General features: G+C 40.8%; 1 protein-coding gene across 12 annotated transcripts in view; it reads left to right on the plus strand.

The window, feature by feature from the left end:
* The window catches only part of LOC147142528 (forkhead box protein P1-B-like), a 121586-nt gene that overhangs the window by 60186 nt on the left and 34905 nt on the right, over window positions 1-26495 (plus strand). For 10 of the 12 annotated variants that reach the window (XR_015088167.1, XM_086041107.1, XM_086041099.1 and 7 more), the window contains one exon: window positions 11921-12019. Coding sequence is in view for 9 of the 12 variants with exons in the window: in XM_086041107.1 (XP_085897233.1) it covers window positions 11921-12019 (99 nt within the window). In the remaining 3 variants the exon portion in view is untranslated. Of the gene's footprint in view, window positions 1-11920; window positions 12020-21210; window positions 21423-21890; window positions 21963-26495 lie in introns of those variants that run through there. The other 2 variants (XM_086041104.1, XM_086041106.1) reach the window with 2 other exon arrangements.

A 26495-nucleotide genomic window follows, 5' to 3' on the forward strand; every position in this document is an offset into this window, starting at 1 on the left:
TTACATGGAACATGTATTGCTTGGAAAGAAAAGTTCTTTCGGCCAGGTGCATCCTTTTTACTGACTTCCGACCACACCGTTCTATTTGTGTGTGTTTGGGTGTAGACTATTTTAAACGTCTTGACCAGGAGCCAGGAGGGCCGTGTGTTATTTTCGCCTTCTGTTTGGCGAATGAAAGAAAGCACTCCAGATCCAAATAATTGCACTGTGAAGTGTGAATGTTTCCAGAGCATTAATGTGAGGTGGATTTTGTTTGAAACAAGGTGGACTGCTTTTAACACAATTTACTTCTCCTCAAAACGGGGGACGATCCACGTATTGCCTTTCTACATCGTTGCTCAGGAACAACTGCATTTTAACTCGATCTCGCTGGATGTGTACAGCCAAGAAGTACTGTGCACAGGCACTCGACTTTATTCACATTTTATTTGATTCTGCATGTTCTGCTCACCTCAAGCTAATTCGTTTATTAATTGATTGAGCAAGTAATGCCGGAATTGACAGTATGTAGACTGATTTCTAATAGAATTCCTCATTTACCTTCAGGGGAGTTTGTTTTTGGAGCACATTAGCTATGCTGCGTTGTGTGGTCTGTCAGACATTTTCTCTAAGGAATCTGTGTTTAATTTGAATAATTACACAAAATGTGTTCTTTTGGTTTGCAGGGACATTAGTGCCCCAGATGAATAAAGAAGTAAATTACTATAAGAAAAAAAAAAAACAGGTAATTATTCTGAACTAGTAAATGAATGACCCATTGACACTCAGTTTTAATTGATTTTGTAGAGGAAAATCATTTTATTACCCATTTCGGATGTGTTTTTGTCTACTGTGTTGGAGGGCTTTTAGCAATCTATTCATCCCACCATTTATTTTAACATGAGCAAACTATAGTTTTACTTCCACTGGGGGAATCCAGGGAGCTATCGTTGATTGTCAGTTCCGCCACAGGACACCTTTTTATTTGCATCATGTTCACATTTTGTGTCTTTACATGAGTGCTTGCGATTTCATAATAGGTCAACTAAATTATTTTTCCTCATTTTTTTTCTCCTCATAGTTGTCAGTGATGAGTCAGTTTGAAATGCATCTGCCAAAATTATTTGCCACTGTTTACGCTGTATGTTATGTGCTATTATACATACATACTGTATTAATACCAATCAATGCATTTGTTCCAAATGTTGCTTGCGCGTTTGTGGTCATTCTGGTCATATGTTTTTACCAAAACACTTACACTTGCACACCGGTACAGTGAGGGATGCTAAGAATAGCAGGGAGCTCATTTTATACCACCAAAGTGTTATGTTAATATTAAAAAAAAAAAAATACACATCTGTTTTATATTTGACTGTTTTCTCTAATAAATATGCATTGCAAATTGGAATATGAGCAAGCATTTTTCAGGAAAGCCTGAGCCAGGCGATAAATCTTTGAAACTGTAGCACATGCAGTGGCTGTGGTCAGAGAATATACAGTATTTCTAGTTACAGTAGCTACTTTAGGTCCATTTTCTTGGTGATGACATCTGCCACTTAGCATGTAAATTTGTCAGCGATTCACCTCAAACTGAACCCACCGAGAGCGATTCCGGTACTAGCTTAAAGACAGAGGTGTGTTTTTTATGACCAGACGAGGCATGCCCTTCCCAAGGCCCCCGAGCGCCGTATCCGACTACCCTCCCCTTTAATCACTGTATCAACTCCTCTCGTAAACTCCATGAGCTGTGTATTTGTGTGTCTGTCCACACGCGCGCACACACTCACACACATTTGTATGGTTTTGGTGTAATGTGCTCCTTTGTGGTTCACCATTTTTAAACGTAATCAGCAAAAATAAAGCTGTTGTAAGCTACCTCATATTAAATGGGTGATTATTGGCAATAAATGCTTTTTTATACATACTTATTACAGAGGTAGTTTTCATCCTGTGCTTAATGAGAGTAATTTGATGTGCTTGAGAGATTACAGTCCTGGAATTAATGCGGCAATCCCCATTCCAAGATAGAGCGAGATCTAAGATTCTTCACAGGTCGTGTACTGCTAGATGCGCCCCTCTCACACAGCAGCTAATGGAGTTGAACAGCAGTCTGTCATCCACCCGCCCACCACCCAAACATCTCTATAGCCCACATGCCCTTGGTTCCTGCAATGTTTGTTGTTGGGACAACTTCTGCCCCACCTGCCTTTTATTTTAGGATGACATCAGAAAGTTGTCTACTGTAATTAATTCAGGTGAGTAAACTTAATAAAAATTTGAGTCAAATCTTCACGGTTTAGCCCACGATTCTTAATGCTTTCATAAAAATAAATGTAAAAAAAAATCTAGATTTTCATCGGCAACCACATCCTTTTCGACACGTGTACATCACCCTCCTCGTTGCTGATTTTAAAAAGGCTAATAATAAGGAAAATCAAAATGAGTTATAAGACAAAAATCTGGGCCACCACCACAAGTCCTATCATCTACTTGTGAGACTGTAATACATTACACTTGTGTGACGATTGATATGTCTAGACTCTGTAGGAGATTGCTTCTCTATGTGACTGAAGCAATCAGCCCCCCCCCACCCCCTTTTCTCTTTCTTTTATTCCTTTCGGTACAGGATCACATTTCCCATCTTGGAATGGCTTCAACAGAGACACTGTTATTCCCAGGGAGCTGCCTCTGACTGCTGCAACTCAATCCATAGCCAATTGGACGTGGCTGTGATTCATACGCAGTCCTGTGCGTCTACTACATAGACACTGTGGGAATTCTTCCTGGCAGCTCATGATGCGTAAGGTCTCACAATCAGGAGAAGTTAAGACACTCAGCATCAGATGGACGATGGATATCAAAGAGGTCTTTTGGATGCGTAATACCTAAAAATGTTCTTCCTTCCTTAAGCAGGCATGGTTATTGGATTTCATGATTTATTGGTTTTATTGGAGGTCATCATGATATTGTGTATCCAAATGTAATAATTGACAATCCATGAAATACATTTGTGTTCTTTGGGAGAAGGTCTGACTTCTTTGGGTAAGACCATGTCCGTGCTTTGGAGATAATATAATCTGAAATATTTATTGTGCCGGTGTGGTCACAGGTCATGATCCAGCATGTGGACATATCGTGATTGAGGCTTGTCTGTTTAGCCTTTCCTCTCAATGTACACCATCCTTTTGGTTGGATATGCTGGTTGGTTTTTGGTTCCTCTGGCTGCACATTGACGACCGGTTTTCGGACTATAAGCCACACCTTTATATAAGACGCACCCACTCTGTTTAAAAGAATATATATAATGAAAAAAAAAAAGGTATATAAGCCGCACCTATCTATGTTGAAAAATTACACATTTAGTGCATTTACAGAACAATGTTGAACTGTAAATGTACATGTATGTACCTGAACAGATTATTTCCTAACGGTGCCTTTTAACACGGCAGCAACTTTGCTGATTAAAACGGAACAGAACCAAGAGAAAATTAAGTACTTATCTTAATTTCACTGCCCGCTGCCACTCCAGTTTGTCAGTTAAGGTCCACCACTCTACTTCCGCATACCACGTAATTCATAACCTAGTGCATAGCGCCCTCGCCTGTTGAACTCCTCCACCTGCAGTCACATCCTGTTAATGGTAATTGTATTGCATTGTAATTCCGGTTAGAGCTCCCCCTAGCGGTGGAAGAAAAATCCACAAGATAGCCGCACCGGTCTAAAAGCCGCATGGCTCAAAACCTAGGAAAAAAGTAGCATCTTACAGTCCGGAAAATACGGTACATTCATTTATATTCACCACAAGTGAATTTGAGGATTTCTGGATTTTACTAGTCATATCCCCGAAGTTTCAAATGTATCGTAACGTTGAGTCTGCTACAGACGAGGCAACGTCAGTCTCCCATTTTAAACAATATCATTCATGCCATGCATGATAAAATCCACTCATAGTACTCAGGATCTCACGCTGGGTTTTTGGAAGTGCCCATTTTCCCAAGCACAACACTCCCCCCAATAAAATGATGCAAGACATCCAACAAAGATGCAATCCAGAGGAGTGCATGTTTTCTGACAGTCCAGCGCAGTTGGCATCCATCTTTTTTCTCCCTTAAACTACTTGATTTGTATTTCTGTGTCTGCTGTGAGTATCCTCTGGCCTCATGTGCTAGGAAGAAAAGATGAGGTCAGAGAAAATGTAGCTGATACCTGCCCTCATCATTGTTTCCACATCATTTTATAACCTCTATATTTAGTTCTTATTATACTGTTTTAATCCATGGAACTAAATTATCTTTAACTGCTCAACCAAACTGACAGCTAATTCTCACACAGGCAGGCAAGGCATTGATGTTAGGAGCGGCAGTTCTGTGACCCTAAGCTAAGTTTGAGTGCTTGAGGGGGTTTGATGCTGTGCTCAAGGGCATCTCGACGAGGCAACACCGACTGTATATCCCCTATGTATTTTTTCCACAGTGATATTTAAATCATGGACTTTGGTTGTTTTTTGGCTGAGCTACTGCCCGATATATACCCCTTGCCTGTAGGATCCCTTCCTTTGGTCTACCTGAAATATATAGATATAGTTTACTTTAAATAGGCTGCGAATTCCAAACATTTCGGAAATTAGTCCAACGTATAGTGTTTAGAGCTGTGCCGTACATTTCAGATGATCTGTATCGGGTGAAAAAGATGGAATTTGTTTTTCTTCATCTTTAAAGGTTCATAAAGCGAAAAAATAATCCTAAAGGTACAAAGATATTGCCAAATGCAACGGCGATAGCTTAGTCTTTTTTATTACACAGCGTAACATTTTATGTATTTCATGTAGTGGTGTGAAAAAGACGAGAGGCAGAAAAGCTCTGATACTATATTAAAAAAAGATTTTATTTGCTTACTTGGTTTGAACCACTGCTGCACTAGACATATACCCCCCAAAAAAGAAAGTTGGAATCCATATGTTGGGATACTTTATTTTTTAATTCAATTAAAAAAAAAATATATATATATATATATATTTTTTTTTTTTATTATTATTTTTTTGTATTGTTTTTTTCCCCGTCCTCGGGTTTCATATTTGTACATTTATACATTTTAGCCTGTCATGTTTTCAGTAGAGGCATATGCCTACTGTACATTGGAATGGATGTCACCATTGCACTGAATCACTTCAAATCAGTACAAGGAGGTCTATTGCGGGTGAATTGACACTTTAATACAACAACAAATCCTTTTCTCTTTCTGGTGTCTGGTGTTTTAGTCCATGGTGCCTGCCTTCACCATGGACTAAAACTGCACATTTGTCTGATTTGTCTGTGTGACCTCCCTCCTTTACTAGTCATTCACAGTCAAGTCTGAAGCTAAAATTTAAACGCAGTACTTGGCTCAAGGTGGATAGACATAAGAGACACGCGACCGAGCACTGATAGACTTTCCACTGGAGTGGATTAAATCAGCATCAAGAGCCTATAAGCTCTACTGGAGCTGATGACGCCAATAAGAAAATGCGCTATCTTAATGGTACATATTTTCATGAGGCAGCCCAGTTGCCTAATATGTCTATTCTTATGAGTCATTTACTTCTTTAATTACCTTTAGCAGCAGATGCACAATGGTGTATTAATGTGAATGATTTTTACTGCCACTTTATCATACTGAGCCTCCGAAGTTGAAAGGCGTAATTGAGGCGGAAGAGCGACTCACAAGAGAAACAATATATAGTTGATAGTTGCTCATGTACTCTGGGAGCGTGTTTATGGGTTTACGCCGCACTGACGTTGTAATAAACACAGTCTCGATTTAATAATGGCAAGGGAAGGAAGGAAATGCTTTTAGTGAGATCTGCTCGGTTATTGAATCATCCCCATTGTTTGGCATAATCAGACAACGCCATCCGTGTGTTCACTTCCATGTGTCTCTTCAAGTGCCTCATCACAGTTTGGCGTGCTTCTTTTTGCTGGCAACAAAAAGTTACTGATGAAGCATGGAAACGCTTATTTACTGTCCCCATATTTGCTGCCTGTGCAACTCCAACAATCCATGTCATTTGCATATGCTGGCTTTTGGTGTGCCTGTGTGTTTTGTCTGCAGCTTGTGTACTTTCCTTGGTGTGATTTTCGCATGCAGACCACTCTGAATAGAGGCCTTCTTTAGCCATCTGTTGTTAAGCTGCTGGCTAAGCAAGGCTAGGGAATCCAAACAAATGCAGAATACACAGCAAACGGAAGCTGTCCGGCCTGCATAACTGGGCTGACCTTGGGTGAGCGAGGGGTGTAAGGGCAAGGGTGACCTCGCAAGTACCAGGCTCCACCCGCTGGAACCGCCTTGTTTGGGAACTATTTTGCCTTCCCTCTTCACTACTTTCATCAGCCTCCATGTTTAAGTTAGATTTTATGTAGGGAATATTTTACTCCATCTCCATTTCTTTAACCTCACTTATTTTGTATCCCTCTTTACCCTACTTTCTCGGTCCTCAGTCCTTCTCCAAAGTCACTTACTTTTTCCCTCTCATACTTTTGCTTTCACCTTTTTTATTCTATGTATCTTTTTATCCCCCAAATATTGTCAGTTCGCTGTATTAAGTGTTATGAGAACAGGAAAATCCCTTCCGCAAAGCATGGGCGGAGCCATGGGTGGGAAGGCCCACGCAGATTGACAGACTACCCACCCAGTGAGATTCATGAAAAAATATATTTTCTGAAATTATTATTCAATTATTTTTTAATTTGCATTTTGTTGTTTTTGTATTTTATTAAATATTAAAAATGGCATAATTGTGGTTGTCTCAGGAAGATCTGAATTTCATCTTATTCTGTTTGTCATTTTATTTGAAAAATACGATGTCGGGACAAGAGGATTGTGCTCAGTGAGAGAAATATTCAGGCCCACCCTGATTTTTCAAGGCCCACCCGTTAGTCAACTTCTGGCTCCGCCGCTGCCCCAAAGCGGATATAAAAAGTCTGCAAACTCCTGATCAAATGACAGTTTTGTGATGTAAAAAATGAGACCAAGAACTCTTTGGTCTGTCTTTTTCCACCTTTTATGTCTCCTATAACATGTACAACTCAATTTCAAATAAATATGTTAGTCTTTTAGAGATGGGAAATAAAAATATACAACACCACCCAAAGCTGAAGATGTGGCTGTGTACACAACTAGGCAATTTCATTCAAACTCATGTTAAATTGGCATTAGCACACATCTACCACTTCTAAAGTCACTCTGACCAACCCCAAATGCAATTCTGATGTTCTAGTAGGCTTTCTCTGAATTTGTATTATTTTTTTTGCTTTCTAGTAAAAGCCTGACAATTTTCCACTGTAAATGCACATTGAGTACTTTAACACAATAAAACTTTCAGGTGACAAAGTTGTTTTTACTTCCTCCCTCGAAAACAGTTTTGTTGTTGTTTTCCTACAGTTGAGTTGTAAAGATTATAGGTCAAATGAATGGTGAGAAAAAAATTGCCTTCATCACAATTTATTTCATAACATAAAAACCTGTACACTTTTTATTTGCACTCCCTATATCAAAGCATTAACTGCTGTCATTGTTTTAATGCGGATGCTTTGAAATGTCATAAATATTCCTACAGTATTGGAAAAGTACAACACAAAAGGTAATAAAATAGCTTAAAAGTGGGTATAGAGTAAACGGTACATATTTACATATGTTTGAAAATTTAAACGGATGTCTGTGAGTGATGTGACAAGTCCCTTGTGATGCATAGGGTTCTATATTATGACCTATTTTCCACGTGGAGTGCCTGGGTTAATTGGTATTAATTACATACAGTACTTGAGGCGAACCTGATGTGCTGCTTATGCAAGGCGCTGCGGTTGTTTGTGGTTGACTGCTTGTCATCTATGATAATAGCCTAACGTGAGCAAGTTGTGTATCTGAGGAGCAAAGACTGAGGGGCAAAAGGATCTCACCTTTGAAAGGAAATAGCAGAAGTGCAGAATGACAGGTGAGTGTAGAATCAGTCGGAAAGTCAAACACATAACCTTGACATTTAGGCCCTTGCTGCCGAAAACCCCGCAGAGGCCACAGACGGAAGCCAGAGGACCCGGTATCTTGTGAGACGGACTACATTAAGCGCTAACCTATTACTCGTGTTGTTGCTGGCTGTCTCTGAGCTGCCATCTCCTGCCTAATAATGTCTTCTGATACGTGTCTGTTAAGTAAATCGACTGAAGCACACACAGCGGCACCCATCCCCATGCATGTATGGAAACACGTGCACATCTCATTCCATCTCCTCCTTTCTCCGTGGCCGCAGGGATCCAGTTACACCTGCTTGCACATCGTCTAGCAATTAGCAGCAATCTGCTTCAAATCATTTTCACGTTCAAGGTCTCCACCACCTGTAGCGACAGGAGACAGACGTTTGTAGAACTCGAGAGATCTCTTCAAAAACGGCCCAGAAAAGTAAAGATGGCACTGTCCTGTGTTGGACACCCTTGGAAGACCTCCACTGTTTCCGCTCTACTTTGATTTAGTGATGTAACAATAACGGCGATATTGCGATATCAAAACACTATCGTCGTCGTCATCGCACGATATCAACAGCCAATAGGAACACATGACAATCAAAGGACTGGACGATTTCTGTGTTACTGCTGTTTTTATGTCCCAAAACACAATAGTGTGCTTTTTTTTTTCAATATCATGAGCTTTTTTTTTTTTTTTTTTTTACAACATCGTAAGTTCTTATACATTATCGTAAGTTTTTTTAATTTCACCAACCTCCCCGCAATATCATGATAATGATCATATCGTGAGGTTCATATCGTAATAATATCGTATCGTAATGTTTGGATATTGTTACATCCCTACTTTTATTCAGCCATACACTGGCTTCTTTATTCACTTTTTTGCATGGTATTCAACAAGTATGATGTACAGTATATCAGAGTTGAAGTAAATGTGATAATGTCCATGCTCTTCATGCCTGTAGGCTGTTAGTAAAGTTTTTGATTGTTGGGTGTTTGTGCGCAGAGGAGCTGGTCTGCTTTTTGTTGTGGGGTGGGGTATTGAGGCGGGTTTGATGTGTTGAACCCAGCTGAGAACTAACATGACTGTGTGGCAATGCTCTGAGCTGGGATTTGTAAGACACCCAGAGCTGGCTTTAGCAGCAGGAAACCCCAAAGCCTGTAAATAATCCACATGTGCAGACAGCACATAAAGACATCCAGTACTTAGCAAGTTCTCTTATCACAGCTTGATGGCCCCGAGGACAAAAGAGATGCTCCTCCCTTTAATCACTAATATGATGTGAAAAGTAGATGCGGATAATATTTTGCCACATACTGTATGAAATTGATAATATAAAAGATGACTCCATTGGACAAATGCTAAGTCTGTGTTGCTGATAAAGCTTACCATGTGGTGCAGGTTGTTTTCTAATCAAAAGCCACTGCACGATTTGCTCCCTCAGTTGTGCATGAATTTGTAGTTGTTGTTTGGTTGGTTTTTTTTTGCAATGTGTCTGTTAGGTTTACAGCTGTTGTTTTGTGAGTTACACAGTAACACGCACACCTTCCCGACAATAGCCCTCTATGCAATAGTAAAAGTGTTTATGAGGGTCAATATTTGTCTTTTCTACGGTTCGGTTTTCAGGGGAACCTGCTTAACTGACTTGCATAGCTCTGTTTGCCTAGATTTGTTGCTTCAATCAACCCATTACAATATCCAGACAAGAAAAACGGCTCTAATTTTTAGGTGTGACGGATGCCTTGTGCCTGTCAGCGCTTCACTTTATCACATTTGACCAAAGCAGTTATCAGTATGGAGTTGTGTCTCAAGTGAACGGTATCTCCGAATGGAAGATCAAAAAAAGAGATTGCAGAGCGTAAGGAGGGGGAAACTCTGAAATATTGGACCGGGACCGGGTGCTATGTAAACATGTAGCGGCAGTTCACATGCAGTTACTCTAGGCCTCTTGAAGGTATGCCTTTTTAACATACAAGCTTGACAGCAACATTCCTAAAGGTGAAAGCACACGTCCCGGTAAAGAAGAAATATTTGCTGCTCTATTAAATCATAACCCAGAAGAATTAGTCTTGTGCCATCAGGCAGCAATTTGATTTTAATTTGCCAAAGTCAAGATGATCATGACTCTGTTTTCAATTGTGTGTGATCATATAATTATTATCCTTGCTATAATTAGAGGAATGATTTCATATAACCGTTGACATGAATAGAATGAGGCTGATAATCTTTCTAATTCCCTGCAAAATTGCATTTGCTAAATTGATATGTTCCCAAGGCAGGCTGAGGCTGCCAAATGTTACGGATTTACATTTGCATTTTGTTGCGGAAATCACTGAACGCTATCACGTTATGTCCATAACACTGATTTTCCGGATATTTAAATAAAACAAGGATCAAAGAGGTTGAACACGAGCACATATAGTTGGTAGATAAATGTGATATATGTTTGACAACACAAGTGTTGCAGACACTGCGTTGTTCAAGTATACTCCAGTTAAGCATTTCACCCATGCGCATTGAAAGCTAGCAAAGGACTAGGGCCCAATAGATTCATATCAGCGGCAGCGGGAAAACTAAATGGCGGTGAGGAACAAGAGCGGCAAAGTGAAGCTTCATGTCCCGATTATCATGTCCAATAATGTGCAGAAAACAACTGCATGCTAGCAAGAATCCTATTCAACTTAGAATAACAAATGCTACGACACTTTAAGGGACTGTGTCGTTACAAATATTACAGTAAGGGAAGACTTCCCAGAAATGTATTTCTTTATCCATTACTGTCTGAACTTTCCATCATATCCTGTTGACTCAACTCTTTGTTCCAACACCCTCGGTTGTAAACCCACGCACACACGCACGCACGCACGCACGCACGCACGCATGCACGCATGCACACGCACGTGTCTCGCTGCATTTGTCATCACTTACAGTGGAAAAGAAAACATGTTGACATCTTTGAAAGAAAGGACATATTTGCTGCTGTTGGAATTTTCCCAATTGTCGTCACGTTACTTTAGCTTCAATATATTGCGTTCAGGTAACAAAGAAAAAGTATTGCTTGATGCCCTGCTATGCTTCTTTACTATATTCCATATTTTCAAGTGTTGTCATTTCTTCATCCTGCAACGGAACTCTTGTTCAGAGCTGAAGCCACATGGCACCGTCTTCTGACGCATTACATGCTGGATCACCGCATTTATCCCAATATTGCTCCAATAAGCGAACGGGGGACTGATAGATTTTCCATTTATTAGATGAGCTATGTGCCCCTGACTGTTTGTTTCATTGTGGGAGCAATCATCTGAGAATCGTGGAAAGAATGAAGCTGGTTATTTACCCAGATGGTTTACTGGTGGAGGTGTGAGACTGGCCAGCTCGCTGTGGGAACACAACGCTTGCTTTTCTTGGTATCGCTGACCGTTTTCGAGACCACAGTCTTTTTTTCCCCCCCAGCACTCCTCAGCTTTGTTTGCTCTGGATGGCATGTTTGATTATTTATTGTAAGGGAAAAGGGAGTAGCTGGAGCAATAAACATGTGACTTCACTATATTTTGTTTTCCACCATGAAGGCTATGTCCTTTAACAGATATTTGAAGAAGTCATAAAGCTGTTTATTTGCTTTCCTTGATTGGAGTTTGGCACAGCTAAAGAAGAGCCAAAAGCACTGATAAGTATCAGACAATATAAAATGCTGTAAATGGAACTTATCTCTCTGGATACCCTTTTTGTGTGTGTTTTGTCATCTGATCACTGTTTATACCAACCTTACCTCCAGTAAACGATATCATGGGAGAGTATCAAGCAATTGTGTGTTTATCAGAAGATAATGTTGTTTTTGACGCATCTGCTCTAAAAATGGGCATAGGTGTGCTCTCAAGGGGCTTATTGCTATTTGACAATTTTCTGTTGGGCTTCATAAAAAAATCATTTAACCTATTTTCCCTTTCAGACTCTTCAGGTAGCTCGGCAGTTACTTCTGCAGCAGCAGTTCCAACAAAACGCTGGCTGCAAATACCCCAAAGCAAACGACAAGGACCAAAGCCTACAGGTACTGTAAAATATTTTGGTTTTGCCACAAGCTCTCTAATGCACATGATTACCACTCTGCTCAGCCATTGGATGTTGTGTTTCTAACATTAAAAGCAAAAAGTAAGCTAAGCTGTTGTGTTGCTACACAGGACATTGTGTGTGTGTTCTTGCACAGGAAATCAAAGTGGATATTTTAATTATGCTTGTTAATACATAAACGTGTCACTGAAAAGCAGATATTGAGTCCTACAAACAATAGAAATTGAAACAAATAAACATTAAGTCAATTTTGCATCTTATTAGTTCATTCAGTAATCCTGAGGTAATGCCACAAGGCTCTCAAAATGTGTTTTTCATTGCAGAGCAGTTTTGCTAATCAATGGCTTAATTTGAGGGCAAATTAAAAAAACATGTAAACAATAAAAACATGAAAAAAATAACAAATTAACTATCAGTTTCCTTTTTGCTGTTTTTACTTCTTAAATTCACCGCAAACTGTATTTACTTGTCCAGAAACATTTTCAGTGTGGCAATGTCAAACAAACAAACTAAATTTCTGTTTAAAAATGGGTTGTATGCTCTTTTAGCAAAGCTACGTTGATTTAAAAATAAGGGCTACAAAAATGTAATTTTGAGAACATGTATTGTGCAGACCTAAAAATCAAAACCCAGGACTGTATTGTGAAAATATTACTGATATTATGAATGTAACCCTAACCCTATATTATCTAATATACTTTTAAGCTGTTAGGCCACTCCTCCTGGCTGACATACACCATAATGGTACTTAATTCCAGTCATAAACGGTTACATGTCAGTTTTAGGTTAGCTTAGCGATTAGCATGACTTCTCCCTCTCTTCTAGTAGTCCCTTCATAAGAACACTTTTTTTTTTTGTCAGAAGATCTTATTTTCCGCCATGGAGGTGATGATTACTTACTTATGAGCGTCTCCGCAATGTGTTTAGCCGCACTAGCTAGCCAGCCGAAGCTTGGTGCGCGCGAAATACCACTAAGCTTGCCTGGTCTCCCTATTACAAGCGTGTAAGCGCATTGCGTCACGTTAACGCGCCCAGCGAAGCGCTATGGGACCATCTCCACCGTTCAATTTTCGGAAAAAAACAGGAAAAATTGGCGATTCTCAGTTTTGCTCTTCAGTGTGTTTTGATGAGGTGCAAAATGCAAATTTTGACTCGCAAACTGCTTATTTCGAGCCTTGCGCTACTGCACAGGTGCTAAGTTGACATGAATGAATTTCAATTCATTCTGTATGCTGCCTTAGAAGCGTATCTTCGCTTGGACAAGGTAATCAGTTGTTTGTATCAGTGTGGAATTGCTAACAACTTCAGGGCATATTTGGTGATTAATAGGGAGGCCCTGTTCTTTGCGCCTGTATATATAATATTTAATACCCTGACTATCCCATTGGGGGCCCTTTTTAATGAGGCATTGTAGCAGTTAGGTCTAATGTCAGGTTGTGAAAAAGCTCCTTTGTTGTGCAGATGTCTTCAGAGTTGCTCCAGAGGATGAAATATGACTGCGATGACCTTTCAGTTGTGTGCATATTTGTCAGGATTCAAATAAGTTAAAGGGATCAAACCAAACAGTTTCCCCAGCCTGGCAGGGAATTGTGCTTCAGAGGTCAACAGAGGGGACCACAATCGCAAATTCCTGCATACAGCCAGTTGTTGGTACATAGTAAAGCGCTCGGCCATCTTCTGCAGACAAAGACAAAATTAGAATTCTAATTTATTAATGTATACAGAGAGCTTGGCCAAGCTGTCACTCAGCTTTTGAAAAGAGAGTTGCCCGCCACCCCACCCCACCCCACTCATGCCCACTTGGTGTGAAAAGAGCACCGACTTGCTGTAGTATCTTTACTAACGCCATAAATTGCCTGATGCCCATTGTTCTGTTTTGCTGAGTTAAATTTACAGCAAAGCAAATGCCACACGCCCAGAGGGTGTTTATCTCTGAATTACATGTTCTGTTAATTAAACAAATCCCAGTCCCATACAATTATAGTCCAGCTTTCATACACAGAGCGTGAACATGAGTTGTGAGTACATGTCATCTATTTTATTTTTTTATCATGAGAGGCTCACATTGCAGTCTGACTCACTGACTCACCTACTGTCCTCTTTAAAAAAATAAGCCGGGAGCGCTCACTATCTCCGTTATACATCCTGGATAATGATAAGACTAGTTAATAAAAGGCATGATCCAGCAGTTATTAGGCTGTGTCGTAAACTTCATAAAATCACCTGATCTGTGGAATAGGCTCAGCTCATCTCAGTGCTCTTCCCATTAGGCACAAGGAGATGCGCTTAGAGACGTTTAACTCATTTGGAGATGGAGATTTAGAGGCTCACTTTCCAATTCATTCTTATTCAAGTTAAGAATAATGAAGCGCAGTGTACACACAACATCTGAAATAAAGTGACTTCACAGTGGTGGTAGTAACGCGAGTCAAAGAAGACTCGGAGCCCTTGATCTACATTAAATAGCTCTTTTCATAGCTCCAACCAGGGTGCCCCCACACACGCAACCCCTCAACCCTTTGCTGCCTCTGGATAAAAGATGCCTCTGCTTTTATACTCTCTTGCCTTAGGCACCTTAATCATCCTTGATATACAAACAGCTTCCTTGCTTGCTGGATGGAGTGCCGCAAAACATACTTGACTCGCCGAAAAGCCGGTGAAGTACATTGACGGGATGACGTGTAATTAAAAGAACCCATGTCCCTTTTACCTTTAACACTTCACACCTGCAGTGACACAACGATGAGAGCCAGCAACTCCCACCCCGCTAATTACCATTATCAGTGAAATGGTAGGGTTTGACTCATTAGTTCCATGTGCATTTAATTAGAAGCAAGCTGAAATTGGATTTAACTTATTACTTTTTCATGGATCACTTTCTTGTCATCACTTCAAATTGGATTGCAGCCCCAGGTAACTAATTATGCCAGCCGTAGGATCAGGAATAGCGAAATAGGTAATTAGGAACAACACTGTCGGACCCTTGCTGATAGTCCACCAGCATCAAAGAAAGGGGGGGGGGGGGAATCAGCTAGTTTGTGTCATTGCTCACCATTCACGCTAACTACATTTCATTGCAAGGCACCAACCTCCTGTAGGGGGATTAAGCAGCATTCAGCTAGCCTTGAAGATGTTATGTCAACATGATGTCTTTGCTACCAGTTCGATGCCCAGATTACATTTCTTTTGTGAGGCAGGATTGGCCAGCATTATTCATGTCATTGGCACAGTGATTGGCCGGCTAGCAGCCAGCTAATGTTCCCTGTTCAGTCTTTACTTGGAGGTGGATACATTTGGCATGAAATATACATAGAACTCAACAAATGAAGCATGAGCACAAGGCAGTTTTGAGTTGCATCATAGCAGAAGTAGTTTGCTTCCTTGAGAAAAGGGAACTTTAGGTACGTTTGGGGACTTTCACCTTAATGTGCCGAAAATCTTATCAGGTATTGGAATCTTAATTACCATTTGATTTGTGTATTAAGGTCTTATATGGGGTGATGTTTTCTACTAAGAAGGTAGTATAAACTGTACTTATTGCACTCTTCCCCTCCTCTATTTACTGCCTTTGCCGTCTTTCTCTCTCCCATGGTGTTTGAACACCATTGTTGTACGGCCTCACTGAGGGTATCTCCAGGTCAAAAGATAATGTCTTTTGAGTACACTGGATGAAAGCCCCTTAAGTTGTTGTGTGGCCCTAGAACGCCCCCATTCAACCACATGCGCTCTTTGCATCCTTCATTTGTGGTCTGTTCGGGGTAAGCGTGATGTGACACAATCCATGGGCCAATCCTCTTGCTGACAGGACGAGGAGGAGCTGCCGGCTTTCTTTCTTTTAGTCTCCTACTGTTTTTGCAGTCGGCCCGTGGCATTGTCCTGACACATGTATACCACAGCGCACCAATCTGTAAGTCATTAGAGCACTAGGCCAGGCCTGTCAGCTGGAGCCTTGCCACTGCTGCAGGGTGATCTGAGACAGCATTATGAGGTGTTTCTGTAGCTAAGTCAGCCAGTAGCCAAGAGTGTCAAAGTAGTTGTTGGCCGCTCCTGAAGTGGCGGTGAGCATGAGAATATATGAGAGTTTAGAGAGCGCCGTCCACACGGAAACGGAGCCGACCTTTTACTTATCAGTCTTTAAAAAGTTTCCATTAAACAGACAAGGAAATGCGTTCGTATATATGCCGGGCCTGAAGTGTCTCTAATGCTGCCACAGGAAGTCAACAAAAAACAACACAATACAATTTTATGGATAAGTAAGCTTGTGTAATGTAAACATACTCACAACAATGGCAAATGCAAAGTGGAAAAGAAATGGTACATTTGTGTGGACTGACGTTGAGCTAGAAGTTCTGCATCGGAATGAAAACCAAGATCACTGGCAACATGATTGGCACAACTGGCACCTTGCGAGGTAGACTACCATGAATCGGCTTTGTTTTCAGTAACAGTGTTGACTTTAAATTTGGCTTAATTTAATCCTACTTGAAACACGAAGCATAAAGTTGGCATATGTGGTGATAGTACAAACTCCGCCACGCAAACGGTTCATTTCTCACGCACGTCAATGACATTACATCAACTTTCGTAGACGTCTCCGGACCGCGTGATGTCGTCTTTTGTGTGTGTCGCTCAGCGTCACGCATTATTATGCCACATTACGGACACATTGCGTTCACATTAGAAGTCACATTTTTTTCTTGTAATGCGAATGAGTACATGAAAAGATCAGATTTAACAAACAACAAAAATGTAATTGGGCATCACGCCCCGGAAGTGTGAACATAGCCTTAGATTACCTTGACATGCGGGAGACTTTACGCAGAACACTTACCTGAATTTACATCAATAAAATCATTGGACTTTGTCCTTGTGATGATTTCACAATGTAATGTGGTGACAATTCCAGCATTAGCCAAATCTGCGATATGTTTATTTTAAGAATACATTATTCAAATATTGACACAAATGAGTAAGATTCCTTGTCAAGCAACGCCTTTAAGTGAGAATAAAATTGTGGTTCTCTATGGACACCAAGTTGTATCGATATTGTAATCAATGTGCTTGTGTGCAGGAGACATGTTTTAGTTCATATCGATAGAAAAGTTACTTAGCCTCTTTTTTTGTATTCTCAAATCCAAAGCATCTCCCTCCAAATGATGTCAATATGTGAATTTGCTCTGGGAAAAAAATCCTCACTCTAGTGGGCCATTCTCAAAAGGAGTTCATGTTGTTATGTTTCTGTCCGTTATGTTACGTCTCGAGGTGATACTCTAATGAAATCATGTGTAGTGCTTTGAGGTGAGACAGTCTGTCCTTCATGATCAGCCCAAAACCAAGACTGATGCTCGCGTGAAACCCCAGGATCAAGCTGTCTCTTTTGCCGTCTTTTCTCATTGTCATGTTGTAAAAATGTATTATGTGCACTGTATAGATTAAATCCAGGTTTGGGGTAATCCTGTCAGAATGAAGTCATCCGTCCCAATTCCACACAGCAAACAAGCACTTGGGGGGCTGCTGTGTTTTCACGTTCTCTCCTCGCCAAGATGATGAGTGTCGAATCAGCTCCAGTCACAGCACTGGGAGCCATTCTATCGTTTCCAGGCCTTCATTTGAGCTTTAATGTTTCCCTGCGAGCAGTTTGCGCTCTCACATTTCCACACTACTCAGTCATACCCTCTGACTCACTCACTCACTCACTCACTCATTTACTCACTCACTCACTCACTCAGTCACTCACTCACTCACTCACACAAAATTCACTGGCGCTTTATCTTGTTGTCAAGCGTACTGTATTCTATTTGAAGGGATTCACATGCCTTTTATGGATGATTGGTCCATAGAAATCAATTGCATTAATAAGTCACAGTATAAAGAGAAGTAGCTATTTTTTGTAAAAAAAAAAAAAAAAAAAAAAGGACATCCTGAATAATAAAGCATTACATATAATTTATAGCTCGCTATTACCTTTTGTATATGACATATGTTATTGAGTTTTGGGGAAATACATATAAAACAAATACTTATCCTATCTTCAAGCTACAGAAAAGAGCAATAAGAATTATTAATCGAGCTGAATATATAGAACCAACAAATCCATTGATTATTAAACTAAGTACTTTGAAATTGTATGATTTACTTCAATTCCATACTGCACAAATAATGTACAAGGTACATAATTTACTGTGCTATTTGGAAATAGAGAGGTTGGTTATGATCTGAGTGGAATTGGTGTCCTCAAAAAACACTTCACAATATATTGAAAAAATATCGATATCGCGATAATGGCCTTTGTATGCTTTTATCTGAATTTAATCTGATGCAAATTTGCCGCCCAATAGTTGGACATCTCGGGGAATTATAATGAATTCGCTAAGAACACTTTGAGCTGCCTTATTTTGTCGCATGAAAAAAAACAAAACTTCTTTCATTAGATAAGAAACGTGTCATTTCTTTCGGCAAATGTTAAATATCGCAATACTATCGATATCACGACACCCAACATCGCACGTTTTTCCAATATCGTGCAGCCCTAATTATGACACATAATTCAAAATTATAACAAATAAATAAAGGTAAAAACAATATGGAGCACGACCATCTCTTCACATTCAAATTTTCAAGTGGCGTGCAAGAAAAATAAAACTCCTGCCCAGTGGCGTTGCATCAGTTGCCAGCGAGTCACATATTTGCATTTCTTAACAAGTGCAACCATAGTGCTCCCTGGGTCCACCAGTCCAGTTTAGAGGCTTTTTTGTACCCTTTTGGGCCACCACACTTGAAGCATTAGGCAATGTGGGGGAAAGCAAAACAACCCAGAGTCGTCTCTGATAACGCTGCCTATGAACAATAGAGGCTCTTAAATAGACGGGTAGAGGAGCGTGAAGTTTTTTTTGATGTCGCAGTCCCCTTCTCTTCCCACTCTGGTTCATAACATTAACCATTTTGTGTTATTACATCAAATATCGGAGTAAGTTGGGTTGACGTTGTATAGAGCAACTGTTGGTTACATTGGCAAGCATTTGTCTCACTTGCTATCTCCATGAGTAAACAAATATTTGTTTGTTCTGAGCACATGGGTCTCCTTATTAGAAAGGAGACCTTCTATTTCTACTCCTTCAGTGCTACTCCTAAAACAATACGGAAGGTACATCCTGGCTGCGTTTGAGTTTTGAGAAGACTTTGTAATCGGAGCGGTGTCGTTTTCTTTAGCCAGAGCGGAGCAGGCCTGAGCCTAACCAGGCATTACAGTACTTTCACTTTAACTCAAGCAGGAAATGGGAGTGTTTTATAATGCAATTCACTCTGTCATGGGCACAAACACTCACTACTCCCTGAAAACTATCACCGGGGATGCAGTCCAAGGCTCAAGGTTACTGATGTTTCTCTGTGCGCAGGGAAATAAAATCCATACAGCGTGCGTGGCATCCACACAAAAGTGTAATTATTTTACATGGTGCTGGCACAGAGGCAATGGATTAGAAAGACTGTGTGTGAGAGGAGATGCTTGAACTGTGTGTCTGCTAAATTTATCACAAGGCCGTTGGGAGTGTTGAAATGAGAACAGTGGCCTATTACTGCTAAGAAGGTGTTTTATTGAGAATACGTCGACATGCCACCCTAGGGAGAATGCTGAGGAAGAAGAGTACGGCCCTGGCCTCAACCACTGCGTGTGCGTTTGAGAGCCCGCGCGCACGCCTGTCGTTTTTCGCGCGAGCCGTCTCGGGTGCCTCGGATACAAAATAAAAGCAGCTTCTCCAGCGTTGAATTATTCAGAATGACATATATTGGAATTGTCACTTTGAAGAGTTGAGGTATCCCGGTCAATAATTTATATGGGCCAGGCCATCTTAGCTGAGCTCATTGTTAGTTATTAGCTGATGAGAGCGGTGGCTTGTCATGCTGATGCCGTGTTTAGCGCTGTTTATTTTACCAGTTGTGTTTGCGGACTGGAATGCATCCCGTGAACATTCCTTCATCCTTGGCCAAGGGTTTATTGCTTGTTGATATGTGATGTGTTAAAACGTGCTGTTTATTGTCACAATAATTAACAAAGTGAGGTGTTAATCTTTCCTCGTATTCCTTGTTGAATTGATTGATTTTTATTGCTGTTAAAATCACTTTTATTGGCAACTCGCAACCTTTTATTAGGTTTAGATGTACTCCTGAATGAGTAATAACATGTAGTCAGTGCTTCTAAGTCAGATTGCTCTGTTAAAAACAAAAGTTAGATCACATAAGACATGCTTTCCCTCCTGCTGTCTAACCTCTTGGGCAGTTCGGCCCAGTCTCCAGTAGGTGGCAGAGTTCTGTTTTCTTCTCATGTCTTGGCTGCTCAGTGAGTGCACATACTTGGGTGTTTTTAATGGTGTGACGTTATCGCGACAATAATTGCTCTCATTGGGATGTCATTGAATAGATTGTCAGCTAGCGGCTCTCCCTCTTTGTCCGTTTTTTGACAAATGTTGCTAACTGGGACAGGTTTGTTAGTTACTTAAGCCTTTGTGTTAATGTTTATGACCAAATGCATTCAAACCTGCCAAGGTGGGATGCAAAACAATTCATTGTTGTTCTGAATAGAACTCTGAGGTCCCTAAAGGCCTGCATGGGAAACTGGGGAAAAGTGTAAATAACACACTCTGAGAGTTGTTTATCCATTTGTTGTTGAGTTGCATCTTTTGTTCTGGCACTATAAACATTTCCATTGAGCAGAACAATAAAGGGCTGATAGCTTGGCAAGTTTTCTTTCTTTCCGCGGGATAGCAATGTTTACTTATCTGTTGTTTAATTAAAGGGCCTCTTGTCTATGGGCTTCCATTGTTTAAATAGCATGGCCAGAGTCCCGGCAGAGGTCAAAGGGTCAACTGTTCCTTTTTTTTTGTTTTTTGTTTTTTTTTAAGGCCCCCCCACCCCCCCCCCTCCCTACACAAAGCCACGGGTTCACCTGCAGCTCAGCCTACAGCTCCCCATTGTGTGGCCCCATTTGAATTGATTATGTTTAGAGCGATGCTTGTGATTGGTGGAGAAGGGTGTGGTTGATTGGATAGTTTTGTATCTTGTCAGCCGGGGAGTAACCTTGCGCGTGCAATCTGTCTGTATTCCGAAGAAGGTTGGAGACGCTACAGCACAACAGAGCTCGTTCTCAGCCTGCCTGCCGCTCTCTTCCTACCTCCCTCTCACACGCTCTCTCTCTCTCTCTTTCTCTCTCTCACACTGTGTGTAGGTGTGGGGGTGTGTGTGCATGTGTGTGTGTGTGTGTGTTTCTCTCTCGCTCTCTCTCAGTGTCTCTCTCTCTTTCCGTGGCTGCTGTGTTCTCCGCTCTGCTTCACTCCACACCGCGTGGCCCGGCTTTCTGTTTACCCTGCCAGCTAGATGGAGTTTGTCAGGTTTGTCAATATGATTGAGTTCTTTGATATTGCGAGTGTTCTTGCTTAGGAACTTGACAATTTAATTTGACCTGGGGAAAAAAAAGGTACAAAAGGGAGCGTTATTGTCCGCGTGTTGTTGATGTTCTGTCATTCTAATGGGTTAAATGTGTCATGCAACATTTGCATGAGAGTTGCAGTGGTCCAGAATTGACTACTTTGCTAAGACACTCCACACACGCTTGTTGACAAGAGAAGCCAAAACACAAGAGTCGAATGCATTTATCTGCACTTCCTCGTGTCTGTTTTGGATTTCCATGGGGTTGTTTGGAGTTGTTACTTTTCTCTTGCTTGTAAAGTGTGTTTGCTTGTCTGAGGTGTGCATTTGACTTCGCATGTGGAAAACAGTCGAAAGTACCGAACTCCTTACAAGTAAATTATAGTGCAATTTTGTCACCTCCTTTCATCTTGCTTACTTTTCTGACAGTCGGCTAACCAGTTAAACAAGATGTGGAGCGGCTCCGTATGATGTTTTAATTATGGACAGATCCCAGAAAACAGGTGACAGATTTGCTGTCTCTTTGATAATTGCTGTTGTTGTTGTTGTTGTTGTTGTTGTATTTAAGAAAAGTATTCTGCGGGTGCTGTTTTGTGTTTTGATTGTTGCTGTGTTTTTTTTTTTTTTGCCTGCTGTCTATTTTGTCATGACTTAATGATCATTCGCCAGGCTCTGCTTGTGCTGTTTACTGTAAATTAAATTAACAGAGTTGGTATTTAGCGTAATGACAAAAAATTATATTGGAGGCTCGCAGCCACTTGGACGGTATCTACATGAATAGTGTTGTGAAAGTTGTACCTAATGTGTATTATTGCATGGTGAATCATTTTTGGTCTCTTTTTTTTTTTTTTTGATGTCTTGAAAAATTACACAACATTCTTATCCCAATAATTTTCGGATTTGTATGAAAGTTTTGAATGACCTTTTTAGTTTTGTGCATTATTTATGCGTATTTGAGCATTTACATGAGTGGTCAGGAAGTGGGTAGGTGGCAAAGCATAAGTGAAGTGAAGAACAGAACAGCAGATTGTCAGCTGGTTGAGCCGAATAGAACATCAACAGGGCGACGTGCACTGTAATGCCGTGCAGCTGTGGCGAGGCTCACACTTTTGGGAGAGCTGGAGTGCGTGCTGATTGGGCTGACAGTTTGTAATCAAAGTTGATTTATTGTTCATTAGTTGTGCATTAGCCCTTTCAGGCAGGGGCGTTATTTGTGCAGTGGCCCTGTCAAGAAGAGGGGCTGCCAGCACCTGTCATTTCTTAACTACAACACTGGCAAACAGATTCTAGGTGTATGCCACCAGAGGGGCAGAGTCCCCGAGAGTCCCCCAGTTTGCTGGGATGTCCTTTACAAATGTGGCCTTAACTTCGCAGCGGAGCAAGCAGGCAGAACAGAAGAGCAGAGACAGGGGAATAGTTGAGCAAAAAAATGTGTCGTACCAGCTGCTCCTTGTTGTTCTTCCCTTGATACCCTCACACAGCAATGTGTAACTACTTCAAAAAAAAGCTTTCATTCTGTCTTTTAATGTCACGACTGGTTATAGAATGTGCTTCTCGCCATTAGATGGGGTGATTTATTCCCCCCTTGAGTTGCTTAGTGATGTCAAGGTTAGACATAGTCGCTGAACGCTTAGAACAGGTGTGAACTTTTTCCCCACTCAGCTTCAGTAATTCAAAGACTGAAGGCGATGGCGGTATTGACAAGTTGCACCGCCCAGGGGACGTTGTGGTCAGTTTTTGTGAATTCCACAAACATTGCTGACGAATTAAAAAAAACCTTTTCGACATTAAAGAGTCGAGAAGCGACACAATTTGTGCTCTTCTTGTCTGCCGTCATGGAAACAAGGATTAGGTGTTCTTTTCTGGATAGTATAAACAATCAGCATGAGGATGTCAACCATTGTCTTTTGACGACAGTTTCATTTGAAAGGGATTCATAGGCTGTGATCTTAATTAAATCTCAATTGACTGAAATAATGTGTCTCAAAGACATGCCGTTGCATAACCGTGTTGAGCTGCTAAACCAAAGATGAGACGCGTGCACTTCACAACGAAATATTGTGGGTAAAAGATGAAATAAGCAAATAGTCATTTATAAGACGGTAAGGGAGTACTGCCTGAATTTGTAAGACAGCTTCCATGTTTTTAATATTTTCCGGTTGTGGAATAAAAAATGTGGAGGTGTGGCACACCTTTTTATCGAGTGGCTTGACATTTACATCAAAATAGGGAGAACGGAAGGACGTAGTTGTAATTTTTCCAATTTCGTTTTTGCACATCTCCATTAATTAATTCATTATTTTATTATTTAGTCGGTCTCCCTGCCCCTGAAATGAGTAAATACAACTTCAACAAGTTCATTTTTCATATACATTCTTGTTATCTTAGATCACTGGAGTGCTGTGTAGTTTTACAATCCATTCTAAAATATTATCTATCATAGCGTGTGTATGTTGTGCGTGGGCGCGTGTGTGGGCGCCGGGTGCCCTGTGTGCACCCCGTCATCAGCAGCGGTGAGAACCAGGGTGAGGCACACTACTCAGCTGTTGTTGGGATGAGCTCACCCGCTTTGCCGAGCAGTTTGTTTGTTTAAGTCTAACGGTGGGACCAGCCACCCCCCCCCCCCCCCGCAAAAAAAAAACTGCAGAATGAAGTGAGTCAAAATCCTGTTTTATACAGTTGCTGCAAAGCCCCAAATCCTTCTCATAGTTGCTCATTTAATGACAAAAAAAAATAAGTCTGTGATCCCACCATAAACATCTTAAATGTTTAACATTTAAATGTTAAATGTTTTTCTGGGCTTACCCAAAATATTTGAATTCTAACCATCACTATTGTTGCATTTCTATAAAATGTGTTCTTTTTCTTACATGCTGTTAATTTTTGCAGTGCAAATTGATAGTATTCAGTATTCATTTAGATTTCAAATGTCCTCATGAAAATAAGCTCAAATCTTCATTTCTGACATTTTAAGGCAGAATAAAATTCATAAATTATAAATTGTTTGACATGATGACCACAGGGGTGATGAATTAAGATTTAATAAGTCACCTCCTCTTTCCCCCCCCCCCCCCCCCTGTTTTTTTTTTTTTTTTTTTTTCTCAAGTAAAATGTGCGAGCCGGGCCGCTCTCACTGGTACCGTGTAGTAATGGTACCTCCTTGTCCCTCTCATTTTTGATCTCTGTAGTGATAAATAATTTTTTTTTTCACCTTCTCCTCTACTCCTTTCCACCTCCAGCTGTTGACCTCTCATTTGTGATTGGATGGCGGGTGCCAGTCTCGGAAGCCTTTTCATTAACTTGGCTCCTGTCGGTGTTAGCAGTGCTGTTTTTCTATTTTGTATTTGTTTGCTGTGTTCTGCGAGGTGAAGTCGCAGAGAATAATAGCCGCATGAAAATTCGGGGCTATGATATGTTTTGACCATCGATTATCAATCTTACATTACTAAATAATTTTCATAATGTGACATATTTTTTCCAAGTCGGAAGTGCATACATGATCTCCCAGTGTGTACGTGTACATCTATGAGAGTGTGTATTTGTCTAACAGGCCTGGGGTTAGACGTTATACCGCCTCTGTCAGTCTGCAGCTGTGCGAGAATGTTTAAGGTTTTAATGTTTATGTATGGGAGGCACCTGGAGAGTGCCACACCTTTGTGAAATTCATAAACGGCAGCTATTCCTGGCATCCTCAGAATGTGCTTGACGCCCGCAAATTTGTGAGTAGATTAGAGCTCATTGGATCCCTTTCGTTACTAGCCCAGCGCCAGTGTGTCTCGTAGACTATCTTTAGATGGTGTTGTATTTTTTTGTAAATCATCTGGATTAATCCCGGAGATAACAGAGAGCACCATATGGGAGTGCTCGGAACGGCGACTGGCGTCTTGTGTTTGCGTTAAATGGGAATGATACGGAGACCAGGGCAATATTTTCTAGTTAAAGTGCTCCCTCCTGCCCTCCCTCTCAATAGCGTCCCGTTTGAGGCAGATTTTCACTCCTTCGGCACAGGATTAAATGGTAGTAGTTACGTTGATCAATAGGTTAAGAAGCGTACAATCCCTCTTTCTGCTAATGACCTCAGTCGTATATAGGTAATAAAAAGGGAGTCTGTAATAGGCTGTTGTTGGGCTGTTGCACAGAGCAAGCGAAAATATCTGTAGTTGCTGTGAGTCATATGCTGGAAATCAAGGTGAGATGTAAAACAAGGTGTCAAGGATTAAAGCGGTAGAAATTCAGCATAGTCTCGATGAAATTTGCAGTTATTGCTTAAGATGGACTTGTGTGTGAAAACCTGATTATTTGGCGCTGAAACAGCATTATAATGTCATTTTGACGTATAAAAAGACGCATTTTGGTTTGAAAGACATACGTTCATGACATTATAAATTGCCTTTGTGGCTAGCACGAAGAGTGGATGAATATCAATTACATTCACATCACTTGATGTTTAACATTTGCATGTCAGAAAAATTGGGCCGCCTGCTTGACCTTCAGAATAGTTCATAAAAATTAGTGATGCCAAGAGAAAAAAGACCTTGTAAGAAAATGACTGTGAAATTAGGGAATTAGAAGTGGGATGTCTGTGCAGATGACAGGACAAGTCATGTGCAAAACTCAAGATGAACTGCGTAGTAAGATACAAGAAGGAGGTGGGGGATTAATCTTGCATTTTCCTCCTCGACCCCCTGCTACGGCCTCTGAGAATACGAAAACGAGAATGTGTTCATCCTGCATTAAGGTTGAATCTCATTCAGCGGCTCGACGCTTGGCCAACGCAGCTCAAAAGCGCGCTCAAGAAAGCAGCACCTCAGTCCTCCTTGTTTCACATTACAGCACAGTCCTTCCCATTATGTCTCGATTATTGTACTATACTTAAAATTGTTTGTGTCACAAAATAAATCTGTGTTTCCAAAGAGCTTCGAATCAAAATTACCTTCCGAATCTGAAAAATTCAAAATAATATTAAGTGTTACGTTGCGATACCATTTGAGTGACTTTGCCTGACATTTTAACGCACATTCACGCACGTAAACGTT

The sequence above is a fragment of the Filicampus tigris genome, chromosome 9 (assembly GCF_054856515.1).
Source record: "Filicampus tigris isolate MCC_2025a chromosome 9, RoL_Ftig_1.0, whole genome shotgun sequence".
Taxonomy (NCBI): Eukaryota; Metazoa; Chordata; class Actinopteri; order Syngnathiformes; family Syngnathidae; genus Filicampus; species Filicampus tigris.